This window comes from Sylvia atricapilla, chromosome 2 (assembly GCF_009819655.1).
Source record: "Sylvia atricapilla isolate bSylAtr1 chromosome 2, bSylAtr1.pri, whole genome shotgun sequence".
Taxonomy (NCBI): domain Eukaryota; kingdom Metazoa; phylum Chordata; class Aves; order Passeriformes; family Sylviidae; genus Sylvia; species Sylvia atricapilla.
The window spans coordinates 106,544,497-106,571,383 of NC_089141.1; the positions used below are offsets into that span (position 1 = coordinate 106,544,497).

The 26,887-nt window shown below is 35.7% G+C and overlaps 1 protein-coding gene across 1 annotated transcript in view; it reads right to left on the reverse strand.

The window, feature by feature from the left end:
• The window catches only part of CFAP47 (cilia and flagella associated protein 47), a 261,413-nt gene that overhangs the window by 42,774 nt on the left and 191,752 nt on the right, over positions 1-26,887 (reverse strand). Inside the window, exon 57 of the mRNA XM_066314030.1 lies at positions 19,865-19,960. Coding sequence (XP_066170127.1) covers positions 19,865-19,960 — 96 coding nt within the window. The remainder of the gene's footprint in view (positions 1-19,864; positions 19,961-26,887) is intronic.

Genomic DNA, 26,887 nt, shown 5'->3' on the forward strand with positions numbered 1-26,887 from the left:
GCCATGTATTTTTCATGTTAGTAAGGTGCTTTGGAGTTACATTTTCTAGATGTTAAGTGCATCTCCCTGATGCACTGCTCTTAATTCTGTAGCATCTGAGTGCCTCCCATTGATTTTACCCAGAAGAAGAGCACACAGTTAAGTCTCCTTTAATTGAAAAAGAGAGGAGACAAAGTTCAGAATGTCTTGTTGAAGTCTCATGGAGAATAATTTAGGAGGGTGCACTTTTATTTGTTTGTTTTCTTAATAGTTTCTCCATTAAAATTACTATAGCAGCATTTTGATTAAACCCAAAGATAGCTCTGCTAAATTTAGCACTGGCCATGTAAATGTCAACTGTGATGGGTTTAGGTCACAACCAGTATAATTAGGTCTGTTTTCTCTTATTATCCTCAGAATCTGGAAAGGGCAACCTCAAAAAAATTCATACAGCAGCTGCTGCTGGGGAATTATTGCTAATTTCTTCTCAAGGAACTCATCCAGAAAACGAGGATTGATATCAGATACTAAAGAGTGAGATATTGCCAGGACATCAGTATCCTAAATGCATAAAAAAAGTCAGGCCTAGGCATTCATTTATTTTCATCTGCTGGAAGAGATAAAATCCTGGGTTACATATGAAAACTAAGATCTTTTATAGCAGCTCTCCCAGAAGTGCTTCGCTTCATTGCTAAATCCCAAGAGTTTAATAAAGAACAGATAGCATTTCTGCCTTGACTCTTATTAAGGGTGGGTTCATTTTTGTTTGCATCTTTTCCTTTTCATTTTTTTTTTTTTTTTTTTTTTTTTTTTTTTTTTTTTTTTTTTTTTTTTTTGTGCTTCCAACAAGGCTGCTTGAATTTTTTATTCCCTTTCATTAAAACAAGATTACAATCCCTTGTTAGGGATTCTAATTTTAAAAAAGTGAGTGTAGCAGCCTGTGTTAGTTTTGCTGCATCAGTACTATAATTATTCAATCTCAATGAGTAAATATTAAAAAATTTCTGAATTGACACTCATCGTACAACAGCCAACAGCATCCATCTGTGGAGATATTCAAAACTTGACTAAACATTGTGCTGGACAAACTCCTGGAGACAACCTTGCTGGAGCCACAGAGGGTTTGGATAGACAAGATGATCTCAAGAGGTTCATTACCACCTAAACAGTTCTGTGATTCTAAAATTCTGAGGTCATGAGAGATCACTAGGCTTTGTCTTGTTTCTGTTTTTAAGAATTGATATAAAACACATCCTTGTTTGGAAAACCAGACACAGACACTTTTCTCAGTGAATTGCAGGTGATATGAAAAACAGTGCACCCTACAAAGGTAAAGCACATCACACTGACATAACAATTAGATTTTGGGTGTAGTTTAAGGCAAAAAAGCAGGATATTCCTATTTGCATCTTCCCTAGGACAAATAAAATGGATCATAATGCACTTCAAGTAATTTCAAGTTCTACAAAAAAAAAAAAGTAAAAGAACTAATAAATGAAACCATGTAAAATGCCCAAAATTAAATTAGTTTCATCTTATATTTTAATACTTACATAACCATTTTCCTTCCTTCAGTTAAGCTCACTTATGTAGGTGGGATGCAAGAGAGGTTCCTTTCACAGATGGTCCACAATGACTGCCTTTCTAGGGGACCCTCTGCTTCATAAATTTCCCTTTCTTCTGGCAGCTTCACAACATCCCAGAATAGCTGAAGTTGGAAGGGACCTCTGACAGACAAATGGTCCAACACCCCTCTCCAAGCAGAGTCACCTACCTGGACCATGTCCAAAAAGGCTTTGGACATCTCCAAGGATGGAGACTCCAAAATTTTTCTGGGTCACCTGTTCCAGTGCTCAACCACCCTCACAGGATAAAAAGTATTCCCTTTGCTCAAATAAGAATTTCCATGTTGCCTGTCACCAGGCACTACTGAAAAGAGCTTTTTTCCACCCTTGTTGCACCCTCCCTTCTGGAACATATACAGAATAATAAAATCCCTCTGATCTGATGAATTATTTAGTTGTAAAAGTTAAGTCATGAATATGAAGCTCAGATGCTAATAAACAATTTCACAAATGACTGATTAAAATTTTGTACGTTGCTTTAAAAAAGACATGGCACAAGTAAAGGCTTCATAACATCACTACCATAAGCACACAATAAAATGTATTAGAACATGTTTATAAGATTTGTTTTCCATTTTATGGATCTTGTGTTAATACAATTTTGCATACTTCTGGCAGAGACTTTCTGGATTATTTAATTAGGAGTTTTCATTTAGAATAATTTCTTTCTGGTACAAAATAATGGATACAAGTTAAACACTTGCTATTTAGATTAAAATAAATGGATTGAGAACAGGGCTCAGTAATTAAATATGTTGTTCCATTTAATGCAATTTATTTTGGTTTTAAATGAAACATGTCTGAAAGGCCAAGTATAAAGTTTTCCTTCCATTTATAAAATTATCCTTCTCTAACTAATAGCTTACAATGCAGTTTCAGTAAAAATCAAAACAATCATTTTGACAGAAACACCTATTATATTTATTTATTGTTGAAGTGCAGTAACAATGGTTAAACACACTGAGGAAAAAAAAATGTTTCCAAGTACAGTAATTAATTTCTCTGCTGACAACCAAAACAAGTTAAATCATACTTAAGATCTTTAACTTAGAAAAAACTTAAAAATACATGTAACAGAAATCATGAAAGTCACATTCTCCTATTGAGACTAAATAAAGAAGTTTCTTAAATCCCAATATAAAATTGTCACTTAATATATTTCACAACACAGTCTCCATCACTTCCCAATCACATCTAATTATAAACTCTGATGTAATAATCTTCTGCATAAATACACAAATCATATAAAATTCTAAACTGATTTATCATAGACCCTCATCTCTGAACTCTGATACCTGCAGCTTTGACTTTGGGTAGGTATTACAGACCTATCTAAAAAATCAAACAAAATGGACCAACATTCACATAGGGACCATATTCAATCATATTTTACACCTCTGCTGTTACCTTATGCACTTGTCTTGACACCATGGGATATCTGCAATTTTCCCTCAGAGGTGCTGGGGTGATGGGCTTGGGGTTCATCTTACAGAGATCCTGTCGGGTGGCACATCAGGAAAGACACATCCAAATGAAGGATATGAGAACAGCAAGGAAGCAAGGCTGAACCAAGCAGTACAGGGCAGCACAAGGCAAATGTCACACAGAGGAAATCTTTGCAAAGCCAGGGAATAGTTCAGCAATAGGGATGGAAAAATGAAGAAACAAAAGCACATGAGGTATCAACAAAAGGGTGACAGGCAGAGACAGTAACTTGCAAAATGAAGCCACGGCAGACAGAGAGCAGAATGTGTGGAGAAGGCCAGACTATTATATTAAAGTCATTTGGCAGAGGCAATGACAAAGAGATAAGAGGAAGTAGTGAAGAATAATCAGAAATGAAAGTAGTAAGTTTTCTCTTTATCCTATGGTCCAACATTTGTTCTAAAACTTCATGGTGTACTGACAGTTTCTCTTGCTTTCTCCTTCCAAATCTATTTTTCCCCCAATAATCTGACAGTTGGTAGATCTACCCCATTCTCCTTTTACCAGTTAATGTTTTAAAATTTTTTTATCATCCTTATTTTCCTGATCCTGTAGATTATCTCGGCATCCAAAATCTAAAGGTCTGCAACATAGTAATGTCCTAAATCCCCAGTCACTGAGAGCAGTAGGCAAACTTCAAAGTCAAAGGTGCAAAACCTCTTCCAAATCTGCACTGTAAAAGATGCAATACTACACCTCTTCGCTGAGTGATTGTATTTATGACAGAATAAACAATAGGAAAATGGAAATTCAGTTATGTTAGGTCAATTTTCCTTTCCTTAGCTAAATATCCATTTTAGTTCTGCACACTTGTAAGTATAATTGACAATCCCAAGAGAGATTAATTGATTAGTTATATAAAAGAAAGAGCATAAGCTCAGTGTGGAAGGAGAGCACTGAGCTGAGTGGAGTGACAAGATGGCCATGTTTTTTAAAAAGAGGATCTTACATTCTCTACTTCAGTAACAGGAAAGTCTAGACCTACTCAACCTCTCTTGCCCCTCTGCTACAGTGCATTAGTTGTGCTCTGTTGAGATTTTAGGCAGGTTGTGCTCGTAGAGTGTTATAAATAAAGTAGAAAATCATCACAGAAATATTTTGAAAATTCAAGAGCCACATAAGAAGTGGCATATGCTTCTTAAACAAGTGTGACTTTCAATTTAGTGCCCAGTCACAAATAACCCCACGAAACTTTGTCCTTTCTCCTTAAGTTCGTGTTACCCTAAGATGAAGTACTAGCAAGTAAATTAAGACTATGACAACTTCTCTATTTCTTAATCTTTTTCTAGATTGAAACATACACAAAAGTGTCTTGAGTTCATGCCTGAAAGGAAACTGTAATTGCTTCAGTTCAGATGTAATTGAATTTCTGACATATGTCAAATATCTGATTACTTTTGACAGATGTGTTTTCACTTCCACTTTAAACTTCATGGATATATGTATCTCTTAGTCTGATCTCTGAAAGCACAGTCAAATTCTGAAAGTATGGCAGATTTTAATCAAAATCTGCAAAGTGCTGTGGAATCACCAATGACACCAGTGCTGTTACGTCCTTCTACTTGTTACATACAAGGAAAAATTGTACTGCTTGCAACAAGTATTCAGAAGACATATCACACTTCATACAGCAGACAGTAACTGGAAACAGTGTGACTGTGAGTCATATATATATATATATATATATATATATATCTCCATACATCAAGTTATGCATTTTCAAAATCCTGGTAACTACATTCTTCATCATTTGAGAGTTTACAGGTTTCTGTAGTAAAGCGGAATTGATTTCTGCACTTTTTTTTTTGGTCTCTTCATACTCAAGAAAATAGATAAAGATGGTAAGAGGAATCCCTGCTTAAAAGTGACATTTACCCATTAATTTGACTTGTGTCATAAAACAGTAGTTAAGTGAATGACAGAACCCACAATATGCTACATGTATTTCATAGCTATGAACAGCAATATTATTGTAAGCAAACTAACAGTAACTTATTTTTAGCCTATCAGATTAGACAAATATTTTTATTGCTCCACTTTTTTATCCTTTTGAGCCACTCTGTTTGTGTGCAACATGCTAAAATCCAACAGGGAGTTATGCTAGCCTCAATGTTAAACCGTGACACTTGTCAGCAGGTAATCTCCAGATTTCAAAATTCTAAAGAAATTAGTTATATTTGTTATTCCATCTGAAAACAAATCTGACTTAGATGAGAATACATATCAAGCTCCTACCTACAAAGAAGAAGAGCAAATAAAATACAAAAGAAAATTCTTTTATTTCATTAAAAATCCCTAGGCAGAGCACCAGTTTTTCGAGCTGCAGGTTCAGTTTTTAACTACTGTAAAAGTTGGCCCCATAAATGAAACTTTTCTCATATTCACAGTTTTTCAGATAGAGTTCTTTGCCCTTGTCCTTATAGATAAAATATCCAAAGGTCAGCCAGGATAGAGCTGCAATGTAACTGAAGCATTTGGGGCTTAGCTGGGAGCTGATGTCTTCAGAAAATGTGGATTTCACACAGAAATAGCCTAAGACATTAAAAACAGCAATAGACAACTTGGTACTTAAACCAAGCATTCTTCTCTTCCTAATGCCAGTGACAAGTTCAAGATGTTTCCTGTGGTCTGTGGAAGTGAAAAGGATAAGATAAAAATCATGTGCTCTGAAAACAAGGTTGCAGGATTCAATTCATAAAACTTTATGTAGGAAAAGTAAATCCCTGAGAGCAGATGAAGAGCTTTCTTTTTTTTTTTTTTTTTTTTTTCTATTTATTAGGGTGTAATTTTGATTATTTCCTTGGTCAGGAGAAAATGCAGTCAAACAATAGCCTGGATGTCACTGCTGTTGGATTTTATCTTATTTTTAGGAATAAGATGGAATGACTTGACTGCAGTGGCCTCATACAGAGGCCAGCAATCATACCTCTAGGATGACAATTTATAGAATACACATCTTATGTTCTGACTGCTCTCATTGACATGCAAAACCTGCTCCAGAGTTTATCAAAACTATCACAGAACAATAATTTGTCCCTAGAGAAAGTACAGAAAAAACCCATCAGCAATATTCTGTAGCAAGAAACTCTGTTGAGCTGTCAAGTGCCTTTCTACTTCAGAGACATTTTTGATTTTTATGGACAAACTAGTAACACACACTGACTTGTTCTTTTTTTAACAAGTAATGATTTCTGACAGGATCCATTTTTTCAAACTCTGAAAATTCACATGTCTACACAATATCATCTTTTATTGTCAGTGTGATCTCACATGCTGGTTATGTACACTCCTGCTGCTCAATCATTACACCATGTTAGGACACATCAGTTTAGAAATATCCAGAAATATTTTAGCCCTGCTACAAAGATCTGGGAGATGTTGGATCAGTGAATGTGACACATGGCTACTCACCCATCAGACTCACGTATAGCTACAGATCTTATTTAAATTTCATTAAGACTTCGTTCAAGTATCACAATATTTTATCCCTTGAATTTCTGTAGTTAATATGATAATTATTACAATTCTCCTGGTTCCCTGAGGGGCAATTGAAACGTGGTATGAGTTTTCAGCCATAAGGACAATTAGCGGTTCATGGCTGGGGACTGTGCGTTGATTCCTGTTGTGTGAGCAAGGTTAAAATCACCCCTGCAGCTGTAATTTAGAGGGAACAGTAATCAGTATTCCAAAAATCCAATAAATATATGAGCTCATGACCTCTGCAATTCAGAGATTAATATAGAGGGATGTACTTAAGGGCCTCATGAAAAAGAACAAAACGTTTAGAAGCAAACACGTAGGAAATGAACTAGATTTAAAAAACAAATAAAATTAAGCCTAAAAGTGGGAATTAATATGAAGATATTCTGTAAAGGATCAGGGATCCAAATTATTTGACAGTGTCAGGATGATTCTGAATCATACAGAAGACAGGCTTTGGGTGACTCAATGGTAATTGGGAGCTGCAGTGTTTCTGAATAGGGGCAGCTGCTGCAGATCCTCTACCTCTGTGTGAATCCAGAAATGGAAACCATCAGCTACAATCCAGGAGACAAGATGATAATTTTATTTTCACATGAAAAATACAAAACAAATGTCTAAAATCTAGCCTTTACTTATTTTTTTGAACAAACTGAGTTCCCAGTAAGAGACCATTTTTCTTTTGATTCAGGAAGGGAAGAAAATTGATAATTTCTGATTCTTTTCTAAAATTTAATTAAAATATAGCTGTAGATAAAACTACTACAATACTTTTCTGGAATAGAAAGGAGACATTTTAGGTCAGTAACTGTAACTTCCTCTGACAATAACTTGTGCTGAGATAACTTGGAATGAAAATTTTCATAAAAGTAACTTCATCAATCAAGATAATCCACTTTAAAACTGTCAAAACAAGAAGCTGCCAGCCTTCAAATCTAAGACATTTTTTTCTCTCCATATGGTTTAGTCTCTAAAGCAGCTCAAGGCACAAGTGATTTGCAGTCAAACACTGAACAAATGTAGGGAAAAATGCATTTCCCAACAGCAGTTTGTCATAGGTGCCAACCAAAGAAAAGGCAGAGGAAAAAAAATCCTGTCTGTAAAGATGACATGGAACAAATCTTCACAAACTGTCATTTGGTATCAACAACAACAAAAAAGGGTTTTTTTTTTTCTGATACATGGAAGAAAGGAGTTGGAGAAGAGTAGGAAAAAAGAGTCTAAAAAATAGTAGTTCATTTTCCCACAATCTATAGGTTTTTCTGATTGAATATACTGGGTATCAAAATTTAATTTCATTTTTAGATATCTTAATTTTTTTATACAGACTATTTAAATGCTGATCCTTTAGAGGCAATAGGCTACAATGGTAATAAAAAGAAAGCTTGTACAGTATGTATCTACTGATGGTACTTGACTTCTTGACCCTGTTTTCATCCTGATGTACTAAAAGAATAAGAAAAATAATATAATGGAAATTCTAAAAATGTTAATTCAGTATTATTAAATGTTAATTCAGTATTATCCAGTAATTATTAAAGTATGTTTAAAGCATATTTGCTTATCAAGAACTGTGCAGAGATCTTCTCTCATTTCTTCACTGCTAAACATTTCAGTCATTATGATCACCTAACTTGACTTAAATACATAGGATTTCTCAGTACTCATTTGAAAAAATCAAGGTTCACTCTCAATAACTCTTCCTGAACAAGAGAGTTTAATTAGAAAAAACCACAGCCACTTGATTTAAAACTTGTCAGCAATAGTGAATCCTCCACATTTCATTGAGAATTGTTCTGAGAGTTAATTAAGCTCATTGTTACATATAGGTTTCACTTTTAATTTGTCTTCTGAATAACACTGACAAGTTTTCAGCCCCTGCTTTTTTCTGGTACAGTGAATGCTTCATCACCAGCATCCTGCTTTTTAGAGAGATAGGACAAATAAATTGCCACCAAAATTCTCTTTGGTCAGTTAAGTAATTTGGGATCACTGAATCACTCACTCTCAGTCTTGAATCATTTAAACATGCTTTTATAGTGAAGATGAACAACTGCAGAAGGCAACCCAGGCTATTAACATTTTATGCCAAACAGAAGAACTCTAGAAGTAAATAGGCTTCAAGAAATCTGAAAAAAAACCAACCGTATATTTCTTCTATTAATAAGATTGGTATCCTAAAGTACAGGCACCAGAAAGCAGGAAAAAAAGGAATTTCCACTTAATTCAGAGTTTGGAGAATTGGGTAAGTTGGTAGGTCAAAGAAAGGAAAAAACCACAAAAATTAATTCTTGATTTGGAAAAGTAAGAAGAAAAGATTAACAAGATACAGTTTGTGATTTTTCATTTGAAGGGATGTAAAGTAAGGTGGAAAGATAAGGATTATCCAAAATTTCCCCAAGAACTACTGACAAGGTATTATATTGTCTAGTGCCATGTGCTATTATGTGTGATAAAACTAATTTGCTTGTTTGTGCATGTAGAAAACATGCGGTTCACATAGGTCTGAAAACCAGTTCTTTTCAGTAATCAAATTCTTATTTTCCTATTTAATGGAAAAGAGAAAATTGTATACAATGGCTAGAAAAAAAGCAATTGGAACAGCCCATCTGAGGACAGCAGGCGGTTCAAGTTTTGGTTTCTGCTGGTTGTATGTAGCAGAGGTATAAAAACAGTAACAAACCTCGGGGATCAGCTGAAATTACTGGCACTCATTGTGAAAAAGGCAGTGCTACCTGCAATTAACAAATATCAATCTTTATTGGCATATAGCCTTTGTTTTATCTTAGTATCTTTCTGAAGGAGAAAAGTACTTAATTTATCAGGGATTTTCAGTGCTTGGGTAGAAATCAGATAAAAGACAATTCAACAATACAAATTGCTGTAATGCTACAGTTTTCACCTCAGTATACAAAACATTCTTATAACACAAAAGGCAAGTGAGATAATCAAAAAATATTATTTGCATTCTTTAAGTTCATCTCTTACAAAAAACCTCTCTTGTTAACTAGACTGAATTTAACACCTTAAAGAGGCAGTTAATAGTTCCAATTTAGAGATGAAAGAGTCACATATGAAGCTTCACAGATCTCTTGATGGTTGCACGGGGTAATTTTCATTCTAAGTCTCCTTTTGGACTTTGTATGAAAATTTGTTTTCTCAGTATTTCACAAAATTATTATGAGAAAGAGGATCTGCCTACCTTTCAAGCCTCCGGGTTTTTGGGTTTTTTTGAAACAACCATGGCTTTAGTAGTGGAAAACCTTTATTACACCTATACCACTCTTTTCCCTGTTCAAAATGAATAAAATGCTAAATTCTTCCTCTCAAGTAAGAGAAGATTTATGAAAATAAAATTATTAAATACCTTAACAATATGTCAATGCAGAAAGTACTTAAGCTTTATTGCACTTCCATTACCCACCTAAATTTCAAAGCTTTTAACTTTTTTTGCAAACACAAGTTTTACCTAATGAAGCATATTAACAGTAAAAAGAGTAAAATCCTTGCACATAAACTACTGCATGGTAAAAATAATGTTCTAGCAAGAAGAGTCTGAGAAAGTAAAACCCTCTTCCAATGCTCTCATGACCCTTTAAATGTGCTGTCATCTCAAAAGATGCCATTACTGTGAAAAGAAGTAAGCTTAATTTCCCCCCACTCAGCAGATGATACTAGCCCAAGTGACTGTGAGTGTAATAAAGCATCTTATGTACATTGTTAACATAAACTTTGATGTTCAATGAAGAATTTTGTGCTGCATGCTTCAGTGGTTGTGAGGTATAACTCCTTCTTATAGTAAAGGTCACAATTCAAACACTTTTCAGCTATTTGCAATTTAAGTCCTGATTCTGCATTTTCTCTAAGAACACACAAATGATGTTCAGTACTTAATACCAAAATCCCCTCTGTTGACTTAGACACTATGGCTTATGGGCAGAAAAAGCATCACACTGGAATAAAGGCAAGGTCTGGATTACAGTTACAGCACATCCTCATCTTTCACACTCAGCAAACACAGCACAAGTGCCCACATTCTCTTTTTCCAGTGTTGGTTTGGGGCTTGGGTGGCTTCTTTGAGCTTGGTATCAGCGACACATTTAAAGAAATAAATATTATTTAAACCTAAATATTACTGTAAGATGCAAAATTGTTACTAATGTTGATGACTGAAGGTATCAACCTGAACTTCAGATAAACAAGAAGGATTTCACATTGAAATTGTAAAAGCTGCAAGTAAGATCCTGCATGCATCATAAAAGGCAGAGAAGAGAAAGAAAAATTTTTGCTGAGACTTATAGGAAGAGAGAGGAGGTTCTAGTGATATGCATTCTTTTTGCAAATAGTATCAGGCAGGTACAATCCCAATGGCTTTATCAAAACAAAACAGGCCCTGCCTAATCATTCAGGCTTTGTGACAGAAAAGTAAATCAGGGAATCCAAATTCCCCCTGGTAACTGAAAGATATCAATTTTTAATGAGACTGTGAATAATTTATTATCTTTCCTATAAAAAAGATATTTTGAATAATTTGTTAATCTTAGTAATAGTATGACAAAATACCTAGGGAAGAATGAAAGTAGCAGAGTATGAAGAATATAATGTTCATTTTAATTAAATTATTCCCCCCCATCAGAGAACAGCTTGAAAGACCCCATTTGGCAAGAACTAGAGCTACAGCATTATTGATCCTGGTTATGTCTTACAAGCAAGGAGAAATACATGATTTTAAGGTGAACATATAGATTATGGGCATACTAAAGTATTTATTAAAACAATTAGCCACACAAATAATCCCACCTCTATTCACACCACAGCAGTTAGAATACATGCCTGAAATTTACATTTTCTGTAATTACAGTGCAAGTGAGGCAGATGTCTAAATTTAAATTCTTTGCTGTCTGGGGATTGTCTTACCTACCTGAAATTCATCATATTCAAATATGCTACTGAGCCAAGTCTGAACAACCCAAATGATTTTTTCGCAATAATGAATAATCTGATTTGTGAGTCCAACTGCTAGCAGCTATTTGAATTAAACACACACCTTACCACAAAGCCAAACATATTCTTGAAGTGTGTATCAACTTTTTCATGGGATGTTTAGGGGAGAGAATACAAACCCTCTTAAATGTTAAACCTCCTTTTTCAACAGGATCTTTTCTACTACTTGTAAAAAATGTTGGATCTAGCTATCATATACAGTGCAAAACTAAAGCTCAGACAACACAGACTTAGCCAAGAAGGAGAAAATGCACATCTGCATGCCCAGAAACATTCTGTCAGCTTGCCTAAGTCAAACAGCTAGTCCTGACAACTCTGTGATTAAAATAATGAATAAAAAATAATATTAAAAAAACACCATCTTCTTTCCTTTCATTTTGTTCCTGACTGCAATTCAGATTGAGATATCATGTCATTATAACTCTGAACATTTTCAGACAGAAACAGAAATGTTTATCTATTGAAGGGTTCTAGAACTCTGAGTAGAGAAGGTAGACAAAACAATCTATAGAGCTGTGGAAAATGTGTAGAAGCAAGTTAATTGTTTGGCAGGAGAATTTTGGAATGACCTGATTGTATAAACCTGACTTGTGTGATAGGGTTTTACAGAAACGCAAGATAAAAGAAGAGACACTGTTGGGTAGCACACCTGAGTCTGTGCCACACTGCACAGAATTACAAAAGAGATTCCAGGCACATCCTGCTGTTCACAGCACTTAAGAGAGTACCAAGGGTTTGCAAAAACATCTTACCCTCATCTTCTAAATACCTGTGCCCAGGGACTCCTCACACTGCACTGGAGCCTGCACTTCTAAGAACATCCCATGCTACTTGGAATGAGAAAAAAAGATAAGAACAGGGACTATCATAGATGTGGAAAAAGCTTAACACTTGGGAAATAAGACCTTTAAAATCAAGCTGAAGTATACAATGTTCTGCAGGCCAAATTCTGATTAATAAAAACCTTAATGATTCCCTGACTTTAAAGTGTGCACAAGTATACGTAGAAATCTGTTACCACTGTGGGTAAAAATTGTTGTTTAACTGCTGAATATATGTATATATATAATTTTACTTTCTCTTAGCTTCTGTCTTATACTTAACATCCATTCTTCATTTACTTAAAGGAAAAAAATCAACGAAAACATTTGACAAAAAATATTCTAGAAAAACTGAGTATATGAAAAAAAGAACATTAGTTCAACAGTGTAATTATCAAGCACTTTCAAGGCATAAAACATCGAAGTTGAAAGATCAGTTTCAATAATGCCTTCTAGAATTTAGGCTTTAAAATAAAACCTGTGCCCCGGACAATTACTTAATAAGGTAAGTTTAAATTGTCTTTTCTCCTGGAAAGTATACAGTAATTAAAACAAACAAACAAAAAAAAAAAAAAGAGAAAGCTTAAGTCAACTAGCTCTTCCTTCCCTCAAACCCTCAGACCTACTTTTGAAAAACTTAAAAATTCATCATGATCTTCCATCTCCAAATGTTCTTACAGAAAAGGTTCAATTTATTTCCCACACATACCCCCCTCCTCATTTTAAAATGTTAAGGGAATATCTTCAAGAATTCTGTAATTATTTTCAACCTCTATATGAAAAAAAAAAAAAAATCTCTGTAATTGTTCCAAATTTCCATACATTTTTTCTATTAGTACTATTACAAGTAGTATGGGTTTTGTTGTTGTCGTTTCTTTAATTTTTAGTCTTTTATCCTCTCTCAGCAAGGTTAGACAAGCACCTCCAACAAACCTTCAGTGTTTCTCAGAATTCAACAGCAGGATAAATAAAGTCAACTTAGAAACACAAATCAAGAAAAGCTACAGCGAAATCAACAATTTTAGTTTTCAGTCAGCAAATTAGCTAGTTTAAGGCAGGAGGGAAACCTCACTGTATGTTTGGGTTCCAGCATGGATGTGGAAGTGTCTTGCACAGATGAATTAATGGGAGGCAGAGATGTCATTGTTCCAAGAGCAGAGGAGGACAGGGAAAATGGAAGTAAAACAGACATCTAGAAAATCAATCCTCTTAATTCACTTAAGAAACAACTGCTTGATACTGCTGGTAATTTCCCCACTGTGCATATGTGCTGCTGGAAACAAAAGATTAGTGCAGATATTTTTTATAGCCAATTTATAGCTACACCTAGATTTACTGAGTAATTTACAGGTTGAAACAAATCTGTATCTCTGGAGTTTTAAACAGGTAAAGGGTAGAAACAAGAATCAGGAAGAGGGGAGGAATTAAGCAGTTCTGTCTTATTCAAGGGCACATCCTGATTCCATCTTGTCCATCCACAGCTGCTATCAAATAAATTAGCAGCAATATGGTAGTCTAAGTCAAAATTAATCATCTTTTCATTTTCTAGTTCTATTGAAGTTGAAGGAGATAACTTCTTATCAAGTTATAAAACAGAGCAGATATTTTTAAATAGAGAAACAGGCCAAGATAATGTGAAATAACAGCCTCCACTGCGGCTGATTTGCATAGTTTAAATGCTCTGAAGTACTGTACTCTGGATGTTCAGTAACAAATCATGATATTCTAAAGGAAACCTACTGCATGGCCTAGCTAAAATCTGTGAGGCAATTATAGCCTGAAAAATCAGTTTTTCATGATAAACCCTCATGGGAAGTGTTATGTGGATCTGCGTGAGACTATGCAAACTCTGGCTTTCTGATTCCTTTTCTGTCTTCCCTTCTCTTTTTTTTTTTTGCATCCTGAATATCTTTTTTCTTTTCCCTTCTTTTGTAACATCAGGAGAGCATACTGAAATGGATAAATCATTTCCTTACCCAGTCAAGGGAATTTACTGTTCTATTCCTTCAACTCACAGGATTGTTTTTAAGAGAACAGTAACAGAATATTTGCTTATTGTTACAGTTTGCTTCCTTAACTTACTTCACTAGAATGGATTCCTGGCAAACACATATAAAGATTTGCCTACAACGTATAACCTGTAAAGAAAGTAAAATTCAAAGGTAAAAAGAAGGCATATAACACGCCAAGTAAACATATATAAAATATGTGTGGCCTGAAGAGATCGCAGAGAAGTACAAAGAAAAATCTTTAAGCTTTTTCCTTCCTTATATTAGAAGGCATGAGTGCCTTAAAACATGACACAAAAATTTCACTACATGAGGACAGCCTCAGGAGGGCTGTGGCTTTAGAGAGCTCTCCAAGGTTTTCCTTGCTGACAACCAGCACTCAGGAATGCCATGAGCTTCAACTCATTGATTTTGTCAGCACATCTCTAGAGATAAATATGGCTTAGACCACATCATTCGTGTTGTCACGTGCCAGGACTGAGTAATGACATCCTACTCCTCTGTCAGCTATAACATGAGGACACTGCTATCCCAGAATGTTTTCACAGGGGAGAGGCAGTCCAGGGTGATTCAGCAATCAGGAAAATGCCATGGGCATGGATCAGGCAGAGATCCCACGCCTTCCTTTCTGCTGGGAAGGTCACAAAGCAAATCTACATCTGTACAAGCTTCCAGGTACCATGATAGTACATGAGAGAAAAAATGAACAAGGGAAAATGCCAGCTGGAGGTTTAAACAAGGAACAAGTCATGCAGACAGAAATCCAAATAGAGCCAGGAAGGGAAGTCACTGTGTCTTGCATAGACTAGGTTCAAGAAAGCTATTTTGTGGGGAGCATAAACAGCAATTTCTTCAAAAGCACATATAATCTTTTGAGTAGCAGTTCAGCTGTCAGTGATGCAGAGTCTAACTAGGCACAGCAGAGCACCACTACTTTGGATTGATTCTACCGAGGAAAATAATAAGGTGTGAGAAAATACCTAAGAAACAGCACAAGGACTCAGTAAAAAAGTTCTGAAGTGGAAAGCTATAAAAAATCTATGGAAATAAAAGAATCAGAAGGTGGCAATACCATGGATAAACCCATTCCAAGACAAAGGCTGACCTGTCCTCAAATGACCAATGACAACCTGGGCAGCAAAGACACATCCCATGTCTCACTGGGAATACTGACCATGGTAATACCTAACCTAGCAGTGTGTTAGTCCTGGTTATCTACTGCATGTATCAGACCATAAAACAAATCTGCATATTCTGAAATTGCACAAATCCTGCTTGCAAAGTCTCTCTCTACCCAGCAAAAGATGCCCACAGCAAAAGTGATCCCAGGAGGAAGGAATCTCATACTCTAAGGAGGAAGACAGGGATGTTTCTCACTCAGAGGACAAACCCAGTGAGGATGGTATTAAAATATTCTCATGAAGCTCCTGGTTAAGTGACCACCAGCTCCATGGGCCCTCCAACCACCAGGGATAATCACTAATCTGCAACAGGAAAGCTTTCTCTGACAGACTGGTGCTGAGGACACACGGGCCATAATTTTTTCTGCTAGATAAGCAACAGCCAGTACTTCTCCAACTAGATGCAGGCTCCAATCAGCCAGCCTCTGTTCTATATTCATAGTAACATAACAGAACTGAAGTTAAGCCTGACTGTGCCCTGAATTGACTCTGGAGTTAATCCTGGACGATCTCACAAAGCCAGTCCTAACAGCACCTCAGGAACAGGGCTGGATGTAGTATTAGGGTATAAAAAAATGGAGATGTAAAGGCAACCTGATCTAGCAAAGTGTGCCCCTTCCCAAAAATGACAGACAGTAGAGTAGAAAGAAAATATGATCTGCAGTCCTAAGAACTTAATGTACCCACAGCTGGAGGAACACTATTAGCTGGAGAGACAGCTGGTAGCCTTCAACAGAGCCTCTGATGGAACTTAAAAAAACTTAAAACTATTTCTGCTTGTTGTAAGGGACCAAACCCTGGTCATAAATTTCAGTTAAAACATAGAAGAGGAAAGAAAACTTACTATTTTCCAGCATATTTTCAAAATAGTTTGCTAGAATGGAGAAATATTTCTCACAGCTCTTTATCTCTTTTCCTTTTTTCTGGCTCTTCAAGTTTTTTTGAGATAATGAAAACATTATAAAAGAAACAGAGAGGAACTAAGGACAATCAGGGCAACCAAGTATGTTAGTTTTGTTGGTTTTTCAGTCTTTGAAACCAATAATATGCATGCAAAATTACTGAAAAAAAGAGCAGATGTAAATAAGTATAGAATTCAAGAAGCAAATCTTGAAATCTAGTATTTTAGGGAAATGGTCTGAGGACCTGAAAAAAATTATGCCATTTCTGAAGTGAAATTAGTTTAAAAGCCAAGTAATCTGTAATCACAGTGGACTGTACATGACATAAAAAGTACACTAAAATGCTTTCTCAAAGAATCTTGAATAAAACATTAAGCTGTAAGAGTAACATGCATCCAAAGAGCATACACAGAATTTTAGTATCTCAAATTTGATTGCCATCAATTGGTTTTACACTGCAGGCAGCTTTTTGGAAAATGTCTCCCATTAAATACATTTATCAAATATACTTCATCTTTCCTTCCTAAGTGGTCAGCAAAGCTAACAAATACATACATTTTGCAAAAACCAAAGTTAAAAAAAAAATTCAAGAGTTAATCACAGAGTTCTCAATGAGGAAAGAGATAAACACAAGACAGGTGACATGGCAGCCTAAAATATAGAAGTTTTAAGATACAAAACTTATGCTGAAATATGGAGAGAGATCTCTAAAAAGCAGGTTCAGCTGACTCTCTGTTTACTGCTCCTGTTTGATGCTGCACCAAGTGGTTACAAGAGAGAGGCTTATTGATCACTCAGAACAGCAGCTAAGCCACAAAATGTGGTGACTGGAGGTTGAATGCAAAATGAGATCAAACCTTCTCTATGAGGACTGGGTGAATTAACACAGTTTGTGTTACTGGGAAGCCAGGGCAGGAAAAAGGATACTCTGCTCTGAGTACCAATTTCACAGCATGGCTAGTAATTTGTATTTCTTGTGAAAGGATGATGAAAAAATGACTCCTAGATCCTCAAACTATCTCACTATTTCTGAATTTCCACCCCAGCTTTTAGACTGAGGGAAAACCAAGTAATTAACTAGCAATAAGCACAGCTTTTCCATAAGCATGAATATTGCTCATAAAGTGATCTAGCAATCATATTTCAGCAAGTCTATCAAGAATAATATTTAGTTCTAACACATTTTCAATGCATTGTTTCTTTTTTATAGGGAATAATGGTAAGCAGTGACACCTGCATCTAATCTGATCTTTATCTACTGATCACATCATTAAGATATTCCAGACATAGAAGATGAGGAAAAAAGTACAACTTTTAAAGATTGCTTCACTCCTCAAATATTTCTTATATTTGTGAAGTGATTGCACTTTCAGTTTTACTGTGTACATGAATAGATTGTTTTGGGCAGTTCCTCACTGCTTCTGTGGGAAAAATAATATATATATAAGGCCATGACAGAAGTTACATCTTTTAAGTATGTCTGTGAAAAATGTTCTGTTTTCAGCTGGGGTAAAATTAATTTTCTTCCCAGTGGCTGCTATGGGGCAGTGTTTGGATTTGTGCTGAAGAGAGTGATGATAATATAGGGATGTTTTTGTTACTGCTGAGCAGGGCTTGCACAGAACCAAGGACTTTTCTGCTTTTCCTGCTGCCACACTGGTGAGGACACTGGTGTGCCTGGGAGGCTGGGAGGAGACACAGCCAGGACAGGTGACCCAAACTGACCAAAGGCATATTCCAGGGAATGTGACATCATGGCTCAGTGTATATAGCGGCAGAAAGAAGAAGCAAGGGGGGATGTTTGGAATCATGGGGTTTGCCTTCCCAAGTCACTGATAAGTGAGATGGGGCCCTGAAGATGGCTGAACACCTCCCCAACCATAAGCAACAGTGAATGAATCCCTGGTTTTGCTTTGCTTGGCTGGCTTTTACTTTCCATGTTAAACTGTCTTTATCTCAGCCCGTGAGTTTTCCACCTTTGACCTTTCCAGTTCTCTCCCTGATCCTGCTGGTGAGGGAGTGAGTAAGTGGCTGCCTGGGGCTTGGCTGCTGACTGGGATGAAACCACAAGAAATGTATATACATAAAAATGACATGACATCCAGATCAATTCTTACACCTCTTTTTCTTCTAAATCTTTCTTTCTATATCATCTAGAAATGTTTTGAGGCATAGTAAGCTTCCAGAAGGGAAAACTTTAAAAGAAATTCCTTGCTGAGAACAGAAAGGTCTGCAATATCCTTTACAAAATAAAGACCTGTTAAGGACATCTACAGGAAAATCATAGCATATGGCATTTTTTAAATGAAATTGTAAACAGGTGATCCTCATTTCATATTTCTAAGCAAGGTCTTTAATGTCAGATAGACACTATTTTTTCAAGGAAAAAGGTATGGTTTATTCTGATATCTATATTCATATGAAACAGATGCTCACACGTATTTATGGGGGATATGAGGAAAGAAAATGAGCTTCTTTGGTAAATAATTGAAGATATGAATAATTTAACTATGTGTTCTGAAATCAGAAAGCATATCTGAGAAGTAATCAGGAGTAATAATTAGTAGGAAAAATATTTAAAATAGGTACAGAAATCTACTCATCTTCTATACTTCAGCAGTGAATAATTAAAAATTATTAAAGTATGCAATTTCTATGATAATACAAGCCTTATAATAACATCAGATAAATCCAATAAATTATTATTATTATAATTATAAAATATTATTAATTAAATAAAATCAACAAGTAAAAAATAAATTTTGATAAAATTATAGCACTAAGGGCAATTAATTCCTTTCCTATTCCATCTCAGATCAGATATGACCAAAACTGACATCCAAATTTTAAGTCAGGATAATAAACCAAATAGTCTAATTTTTTTCAGATAGTTTTTTAAGTGGGAAGTACTGTTTCCTGTATTTTCCTATAAACGTGTTCCCAGAAACTATAGAACAGAATTATCTCTAAAAAAACCCCAAACTACAAATAAACAAAACCAAAAAACAATACACAATCCCCCTAAACAAAACAAAAACTAGATGAAGTGACTGACAAGGCCTAAGAAAAACATAAGTGTATCTAGAATGAAATAAATTTCTTTTTTGGTTTCTGTTAATTTGGTTAAAAAAAAAAAAAAAAAAAGTAGTTACAATTGTCTAACTCTTGGAATTTTGGAATTTCTTTCCTCTTCTTTCTTCTTCTTAACTGATCCTTCAAACTACAAAAAATTTATTTTGAAAGTAATTTTCTTAGAAATTACATATTTTTCCCCTCTGGTACTTCATGTTTCAGGAAACTGACTTGTTGCAGGTTAAGGTGGTAAAATAAGTAACAGTAATAGTTTAAATATGCATTAAGGGTTAAGAAGCTACGTACCTTGTGGCTGTTTAATCATAAGTTGAAAAACAGATTCTTTACAGGTAGCCTGGGACAGGACAGATTCACTCAGATGCTGATTCAACAGCTCCTGATCTAAAAATAAAAATTTAAATTATTTGTGGAAACCCATTTAGAATTTAAAACTGATGGAACAATTTCCCCAATAAAACAGCTTCACAGACAGATGAGCTATAAAATACATCCCCGAAAGGGACACATGGCCCCTTTTCTCCCCACTCTACTTAGAGGTTGTCTCAGTATTTTTCTCATTGTGAAGTATACATACAATACGGATATCTTTTTAAACAGAATTAAAAGAAACAGCATCAGGAAAATACAAAGTTTAAAATGTTTTCAGTTAAATAACATTTAGAGATTACAAAATAAACTGTTTTCTAAACTAAAAAACCAAGTATCAATGAAAGCCAATGGTGACATGAAATGTAGTAGACACAGGTTCAGGCCCAGCAGTACAGACACAGCTGCAGACAAGAATTGCTTTCTTGTTGTCAAGTTACTGGATCAACCAACAGATCAGTCCATAAAGACAGAGGATTTGGACATTATTTAGATTGTTTCACTGATCACTGTCAATGCAGTGGATAAATGAAAAATGAGATAGGAAAAACTGGTGTGAAGTCCAATTTTATAAATTGGTTTTGGAACTCTTTAAGCAGCCAAAGGAAATTCCTTGTAGAAAATATGTCTAGTAGCTAACTCCAAGAATCTGAGACCAATAGATAGAGTCTATCTGTAAAATATGTCCTATTAAAGTGTGGTAACACTGAATGATGAACTGCTGACAGGAAGATAGGATACACAGGACTCATTCAACAGCCAGGGAAGACTGTCATTTGGGGTTACAGAACAAAGTTAAGCTAGGTTTAAGAAACAGAAAAATGATCAAAGATGTTCAGGAAGGCAGAGAACAGCTCTCTTGGCACTATCATTCGTGGTTCTTTTAAGAAGAGAAACAGTCCCAAAATTATTTCATCACAAGAACAAGGTTTCAGGTTTCAAAAACCAGCTTAGAGGTTCAAAGTTAGATTTGCAAACTATGAGGAAATACAAAAGAATTGAAGGGTCCTTTCCAGATATTAAAAGATGGTTGCATAAGAAAAGGCAACACACTCATTTTAATATATCAATAAAACTAATGTATCATCTTCTTTGCTGACCTGAGAGACTGCAGTGGCTAAAACAAGGCTATAGTGAAATCTTCAACTATAATGCTAATTATTCTGTAACAATTATTTTCTATCTTTTTTTCCAGGATGCTTATAAGCTGGATACTTTACATTTCCTCTAATAGAAGAGTTTTGCAAACTGCAAAATATATGGTACTTTTTTCAGTTTCTATCCTTCTACACATTCAGCTAAAAATTAATTTTCACACAACTAGCTAACTAATCTCCAGAGATCTTTTTATTTAATGAAATATATAGTTTCACTATACGAAATTAAAGGCACTAGGTTATGCTTCATGATGCTTCAAAATTGCATTTATGAGTTCAGAGGTGCATTTATAAATTGCACATTATTTTTTAATTGGTAGTTAAAATAATGACTTGAATTATGTCACAATTGGAAGGAAGTGATGTTAGCACTTGTATTCTAAGCTGACTAAATGACTGAAAATAGAATTTCTTCACATTTTTACTGTTTCACTCTAACATTGACATATATTTTTTATATATGCAATACGACTTAGTCCAATATATTTTGCCTGAGCAAAAAATGAACAAGTAGCAATGAATTGGTTCTTTGAGTACTTAGTTCAATTGCAGAAAGTCTCAGGGAGCAGTTTGAAAATATTTTGCAACGTACATTCAAAAATTTGCAATTCTAGTTTGGAAATCTTTGAATAGAAAAAGACATAACTAACCTACTGTGAATGCAGCCTTATCTTGGACACAGGGCAAGTTTTAATAAGCAATCTTATACACTGCCACAGATAATCAGTTTTTCTACTGCAGGTAATACCAGATTCCAGAAGAACCAATCTACCTCCCTTATCCAGTTCCTAATTACTGCTGGACCTTTAATCTTTTCTTTGAGCACAGCCCTTCACACTCTGAAATTAATATCCTCTATAAAAGCTGTTGCAATGTTTTTCTTGAACTATATATTGGCACCGCTTAAAATATGAAATTAAATTGTTCACATTGACTGAAATAAAGCATTATGGTATTAACAAACTGAGGGATAACTTATACTTAGGGATAATTCTTACACAGGTCTGTGGGCTCTGATTCGTACTGGAGATTTTAGTAGTTTTAATTATTTATATAATTTTTATTGCTTCCAAAACAACTCTTAATAGAAATACTATACAGTGGTATTTACAGAAAAGCAGTATCATTCAACCTGTAACAGCTGAACTAGTCCAGGTTGTTAAACCATCTATGACAAGAGTTTGCATGCTCTGTAGTTCTTTGGGGTCATTGGGTCATTTTGGGGAAAATCACCTGCTGTCAATTACTCACATGACTAATATTAATATAGCTGTGAATGCTGGTGTGAGTAAGAGCTGCATATTTAAGCATCCAAGTGTCTAAATCCTTGGGAAGAAACTTTACTGGTATTAAATTCAATATGAAAATATCTAGTTTAAAGAGGTCCAGGGTGGTAGTAGTAGTAGTTTTACTTGCTCTATAATTATCCCAAATAGAGGACTGTTTGTGCTACAACAGCAGTCAAAATTCACAGAAAGAAACATTTCTGAGGAATAATGCTCTTGGGTTTGACAAAGCTTCAGAAATGCAAATGAAAGCTTCAGAAATGGTCCAGACAGGACAATTCCCAATTAATGTCTATTTTAATTCCTGAACTCTTCAGTTCTAAACACAATTTCACATCTATATAGGGCAGAAATTGCCTGTGGAATGTTAGTTGAAAATAAGACAGATAACTTGTGTAATTTTCTTTAAAGCATCTATAAATGTTGATGTTTATTGCTGTTACACTTTAATCTAGATGCCCTATTTTCATTGTTGACATTGGTGAATTCTCTTAAGAAGGGGCACATGGTCTAAAAGGCAATTTCTAAAGATCAAGATCAGTCAGGCATGTCACTCTGACTTCTGAGTTGCTGCTTCTGTTTACTTCCCCATTCCACCCTCTTTCTGGCCTCTAGTAACAACAGCAATAAGCCTGAAATATTATTTATCAAGATATGTAAAGGCCAGGAATGCTAAACTGAACCTGTGAATCCACAATTTTGCTCATAAGACTAGATATTTTTCCCTCTGAAAAGAAGGAAATAAGAATTTCAGTTAAGTATTCCTATACAAAGCAAATCAAAGAATGAACAACATCTCAATACAGCTTGAATGTATAAATCAACTATCTTGCTGTAATTAAAACAAAGCAAACTTGATGTACAGGTCACCAAGAGCAACTGTATTAGAAAATCAGCATTGCAATTGATCTAATTAAAAAATTCAAGATAGACTTTAAAAGACAGGCATGATTATTTTTAATAAAGATTGCAGTATAGAATATATTTTTTCAAAGAAGACCTTTTGTAATTCTACAGATCACAGAAACATTAGATCATCATGATGTCAGTACTACTGATGGGGAAAGAAAAATGAAGACTGAGAACATTAGTCCTTCATTGTCTAAGCCAGATGCTTCTGTCTCTGTCACCTGAACAACTCCCTGGGATAAGTTCATGGTCAGCAGCTAGAAAAATGACTGTTTTGACTAAAACAATTAGACAATGCAGTTTCTCCTGTTTCTCAGAATTTCAACATCTACTAGGCTTTAGTTACAATATTTAAGCTCTGGAAATAATTTCTGATTAAGCTGCATCACAGATGAGTTTGATTATTCTTCTCCATTATTTTGTGAACAGCACACTGGATTAGCATTTTTACAAATAATACCTCATAATAATGGAACACTAAACTGTCTGGCAGTAGATTTATTCTCAGTAAGACAAGCAGTTTGCATCTCCTAATTGCTCTGTTGTAAAAATCAGAATCACAGCTTGCACTTTCCAGTAGAATAAAGCATCCTGCACTCTTAGGATGTAACAGGAATCTTTATACCACAGATGTAATACATACCTACACTTCAAAAGTTTATATAATCAGTTATTTCCCGGTCAAATAGCGTGGGTTGCACAGCTATTAAATCACAGCAGTTCTAATTCACACAGTCTGGCCTAAGATAAGCACACAGGATACATGGAGTGAGGGGAAAATACAAGGAGTTAACATTTTAGCATGAAAATTGCATTACTAATAATGTAAAAGTTCACTTTGTCTTCAGCTGTTCCGGGAATGATGAGTCGATGAACAAAGCAATTCAAAACTGAGTTGCACCAACAATTTATCAAGGTACCTCTGGACTGAAGCTCTACCATCCATCATGTCAGTTCCTCTCCCTAATTTACATTGCAATCTCTGTCATCATCCATGTCGTTAATAAAGGTCTGGAATAATAGGGGCCCCAAAGCTGACCCCTGGGGTGCAGCAATCATTACCAGCCAACAGCTGAATGCCAAGATGCTGATCATTATCATTTGTGACCAACAGTTCAGCCAAGTTTCCAATCCACTCAGCAGTCTGTTCATCAAGCCTAGACTTCCTTAGCTTCCAAACAAGAATGTTACAGGATACAGTGACAAAGTCTTACTAAATCATAGTATATTACATTCACTGCTCCTCCTTTATTTGCATAATCACTCATTTCCATACAGAAGGCAATCACATTTGTCAGTCATGATTTGTACGTAGGAAATCCATTTGACAACTCCTGATTACCTTCTTGACCTTCATGGGCTTGGACATGGACTGCAAGAGAATGTACAAACCATGGGCTACCCACACTGCAAAAGGAAGTGTCCAATGACCCCAACAGGGGTTCAGGTGATCATCCTCCTTCAGTCTTCCTTCTAGCACTCTTCAAAGGAGGACACAACAAACCCTTTTCAACAGAAAAATCTCATTTTCACAGGAAACAACCATCTCACAATCATATTGGTCAACTGTTCTACTACGTTGTGAATCTCATCTGGATTTGTGGATTTGAATACCTCCAGCTGCTCTAAGCATACAGCCTGTCACTCCCCTACAGGCTGTCCATTTTCCTCTCAAAAAAAGGAAGTTCACCTACCACAGCATTCATCCAACTGCTGAGGCTCTTGCCAATCACACTGCACTGCCAGGGAGAAACCTCAACAATTCCTGACTGCCTCACACCAGAGCTGCAACTTTCCCCCTCACAGCTTCCATTTGGACTGCAGAAGTAATGACTGCACCATCAGAATGACTGCCCAAGAGCAGCTCCTGTGGTGTACAGTCAACATTTATGCTTCCTGCTCTACTGTGAGAAGCACTTTGGAGCCTTGTGCACGTGCACTGAAGGCCACTGATGCAGCACTGCCCTGTGTCCACGTGCAGAGCCAGTGTGTAGTGCTCCCTGTCACTAAAGGACTCGATGCCAGGTAAGTAGGAAGCTGGACAAGACTTTGCTTCTCTTAATTCCAGGACCCCCGTCTCTGCCAGGTACCCTGCTCAGCAGCTGAAATCTGGCAATGCTCCCAAGATCCTGGCCATGATTCACTTGGCCTGTAAGCACTGAATATTTTGCATGCTGCTCCTTCTTTCAATGTTTCCCAGAAGAAAACATCAACTGAAATTCACAAGAGATTTGTGAATTTACAAATGGTACTCTGCTTTGTGACAGTCATGAATGAAAATATTTCAGCAGTTAAACAGGGAAAACTGCACTGAAGTCTGACAAAAAAAACCCTGGTGAGCAAAAGTACAGAATGTTTAGTCATGAGACAAAGATGCTCTTGACCTTTTAAGTAGACATATTTTCAAGATCCCCCATATATGAACTGCGCATGTAGACAAAGGTGTATTTCTCTATTTCTAATTCATATGCAGAAGTAGGATTAAAAAGTGTGAGTTTAATGAAACAAATAAACATGAATCTATTGTTTTTTAAAATCACATTTCTTCACTTTTTCGATGTGCCACAATCCCTAAATAACAGCATAACAGGCTTGATTTTGCTCTGCTCTTATGGTTTTGTTGCTATTTCTCTTACATTTATTTATTTGTGAAGATAAAACTGGAAGGTTTATCTTCAGTTCCTATTATTTGTATGTACCGGGACATACTTTGGCACCTGTTTTCTGATGCCATCTACATGTTATGTTTGAGTAAGGGGAGATTCAGAGAACCTTTTAAAGTCTCCTGATGCACTCAGAGTGAAACTTCCTCTTCAACTGAGTGAATTTTAGTCATCAACGAGAATGTGGGACTTAGAACCTGAGTTATAAATTTCAGTTTTCAGAAAGAAATTTCACAGTTCCTTCAGAAAAGGAACCCGAGTTACCTTTTCACAGCATTTGTGAAATCTTAGTATGGACAGTTACTTGTCAATCTCTGATAATTCTGGATCTCATATTATCCTTTAAAGCATGTTTGAAAATATTGATGAATCATACTTGCTTGAAATGTCATCACAAAAAAAAATGAAAACTTCCACAGAAAACCTTAAAAATGTTTTGCCCTTGCTCTCTTACTAACTCCTTTAGTTACCCAGAAACTGACCAAATAATATTAAATATTTGAAGTTAATTGAGGAACAAAAGCAAAGCAAAGCATTAACCATGTGGCTGAGCCACAGCTACTAAAATACATCCCAGCAGTCTCCTGTTACCAAAATGCCACAGTGCAGTACACAGCCAGCAAGCAGCTGCACATCCACATGGGGCTGCATGACCTAAGAAGTCTTCTGTGAACAGCTGTCACAGGTTTGTGTTCCTTCCTATCTCCTGCAGCACATTCTACACTTTTCAGGGTGGATGTGGACAATACACATTGTGGACAATACACTATTGCCAAAAAATGGAATGCGGAAAATTCAATCACATCCCTTTCACACTTTTAATGGAACCCAAGGAGCTTAAATTCCTTCCCCCAGTCAGACAAAAAAAAAAAAAAAAAAAAAAAAAAAAAAAAACAAAACCAACCAACCATACACACACACACAAAA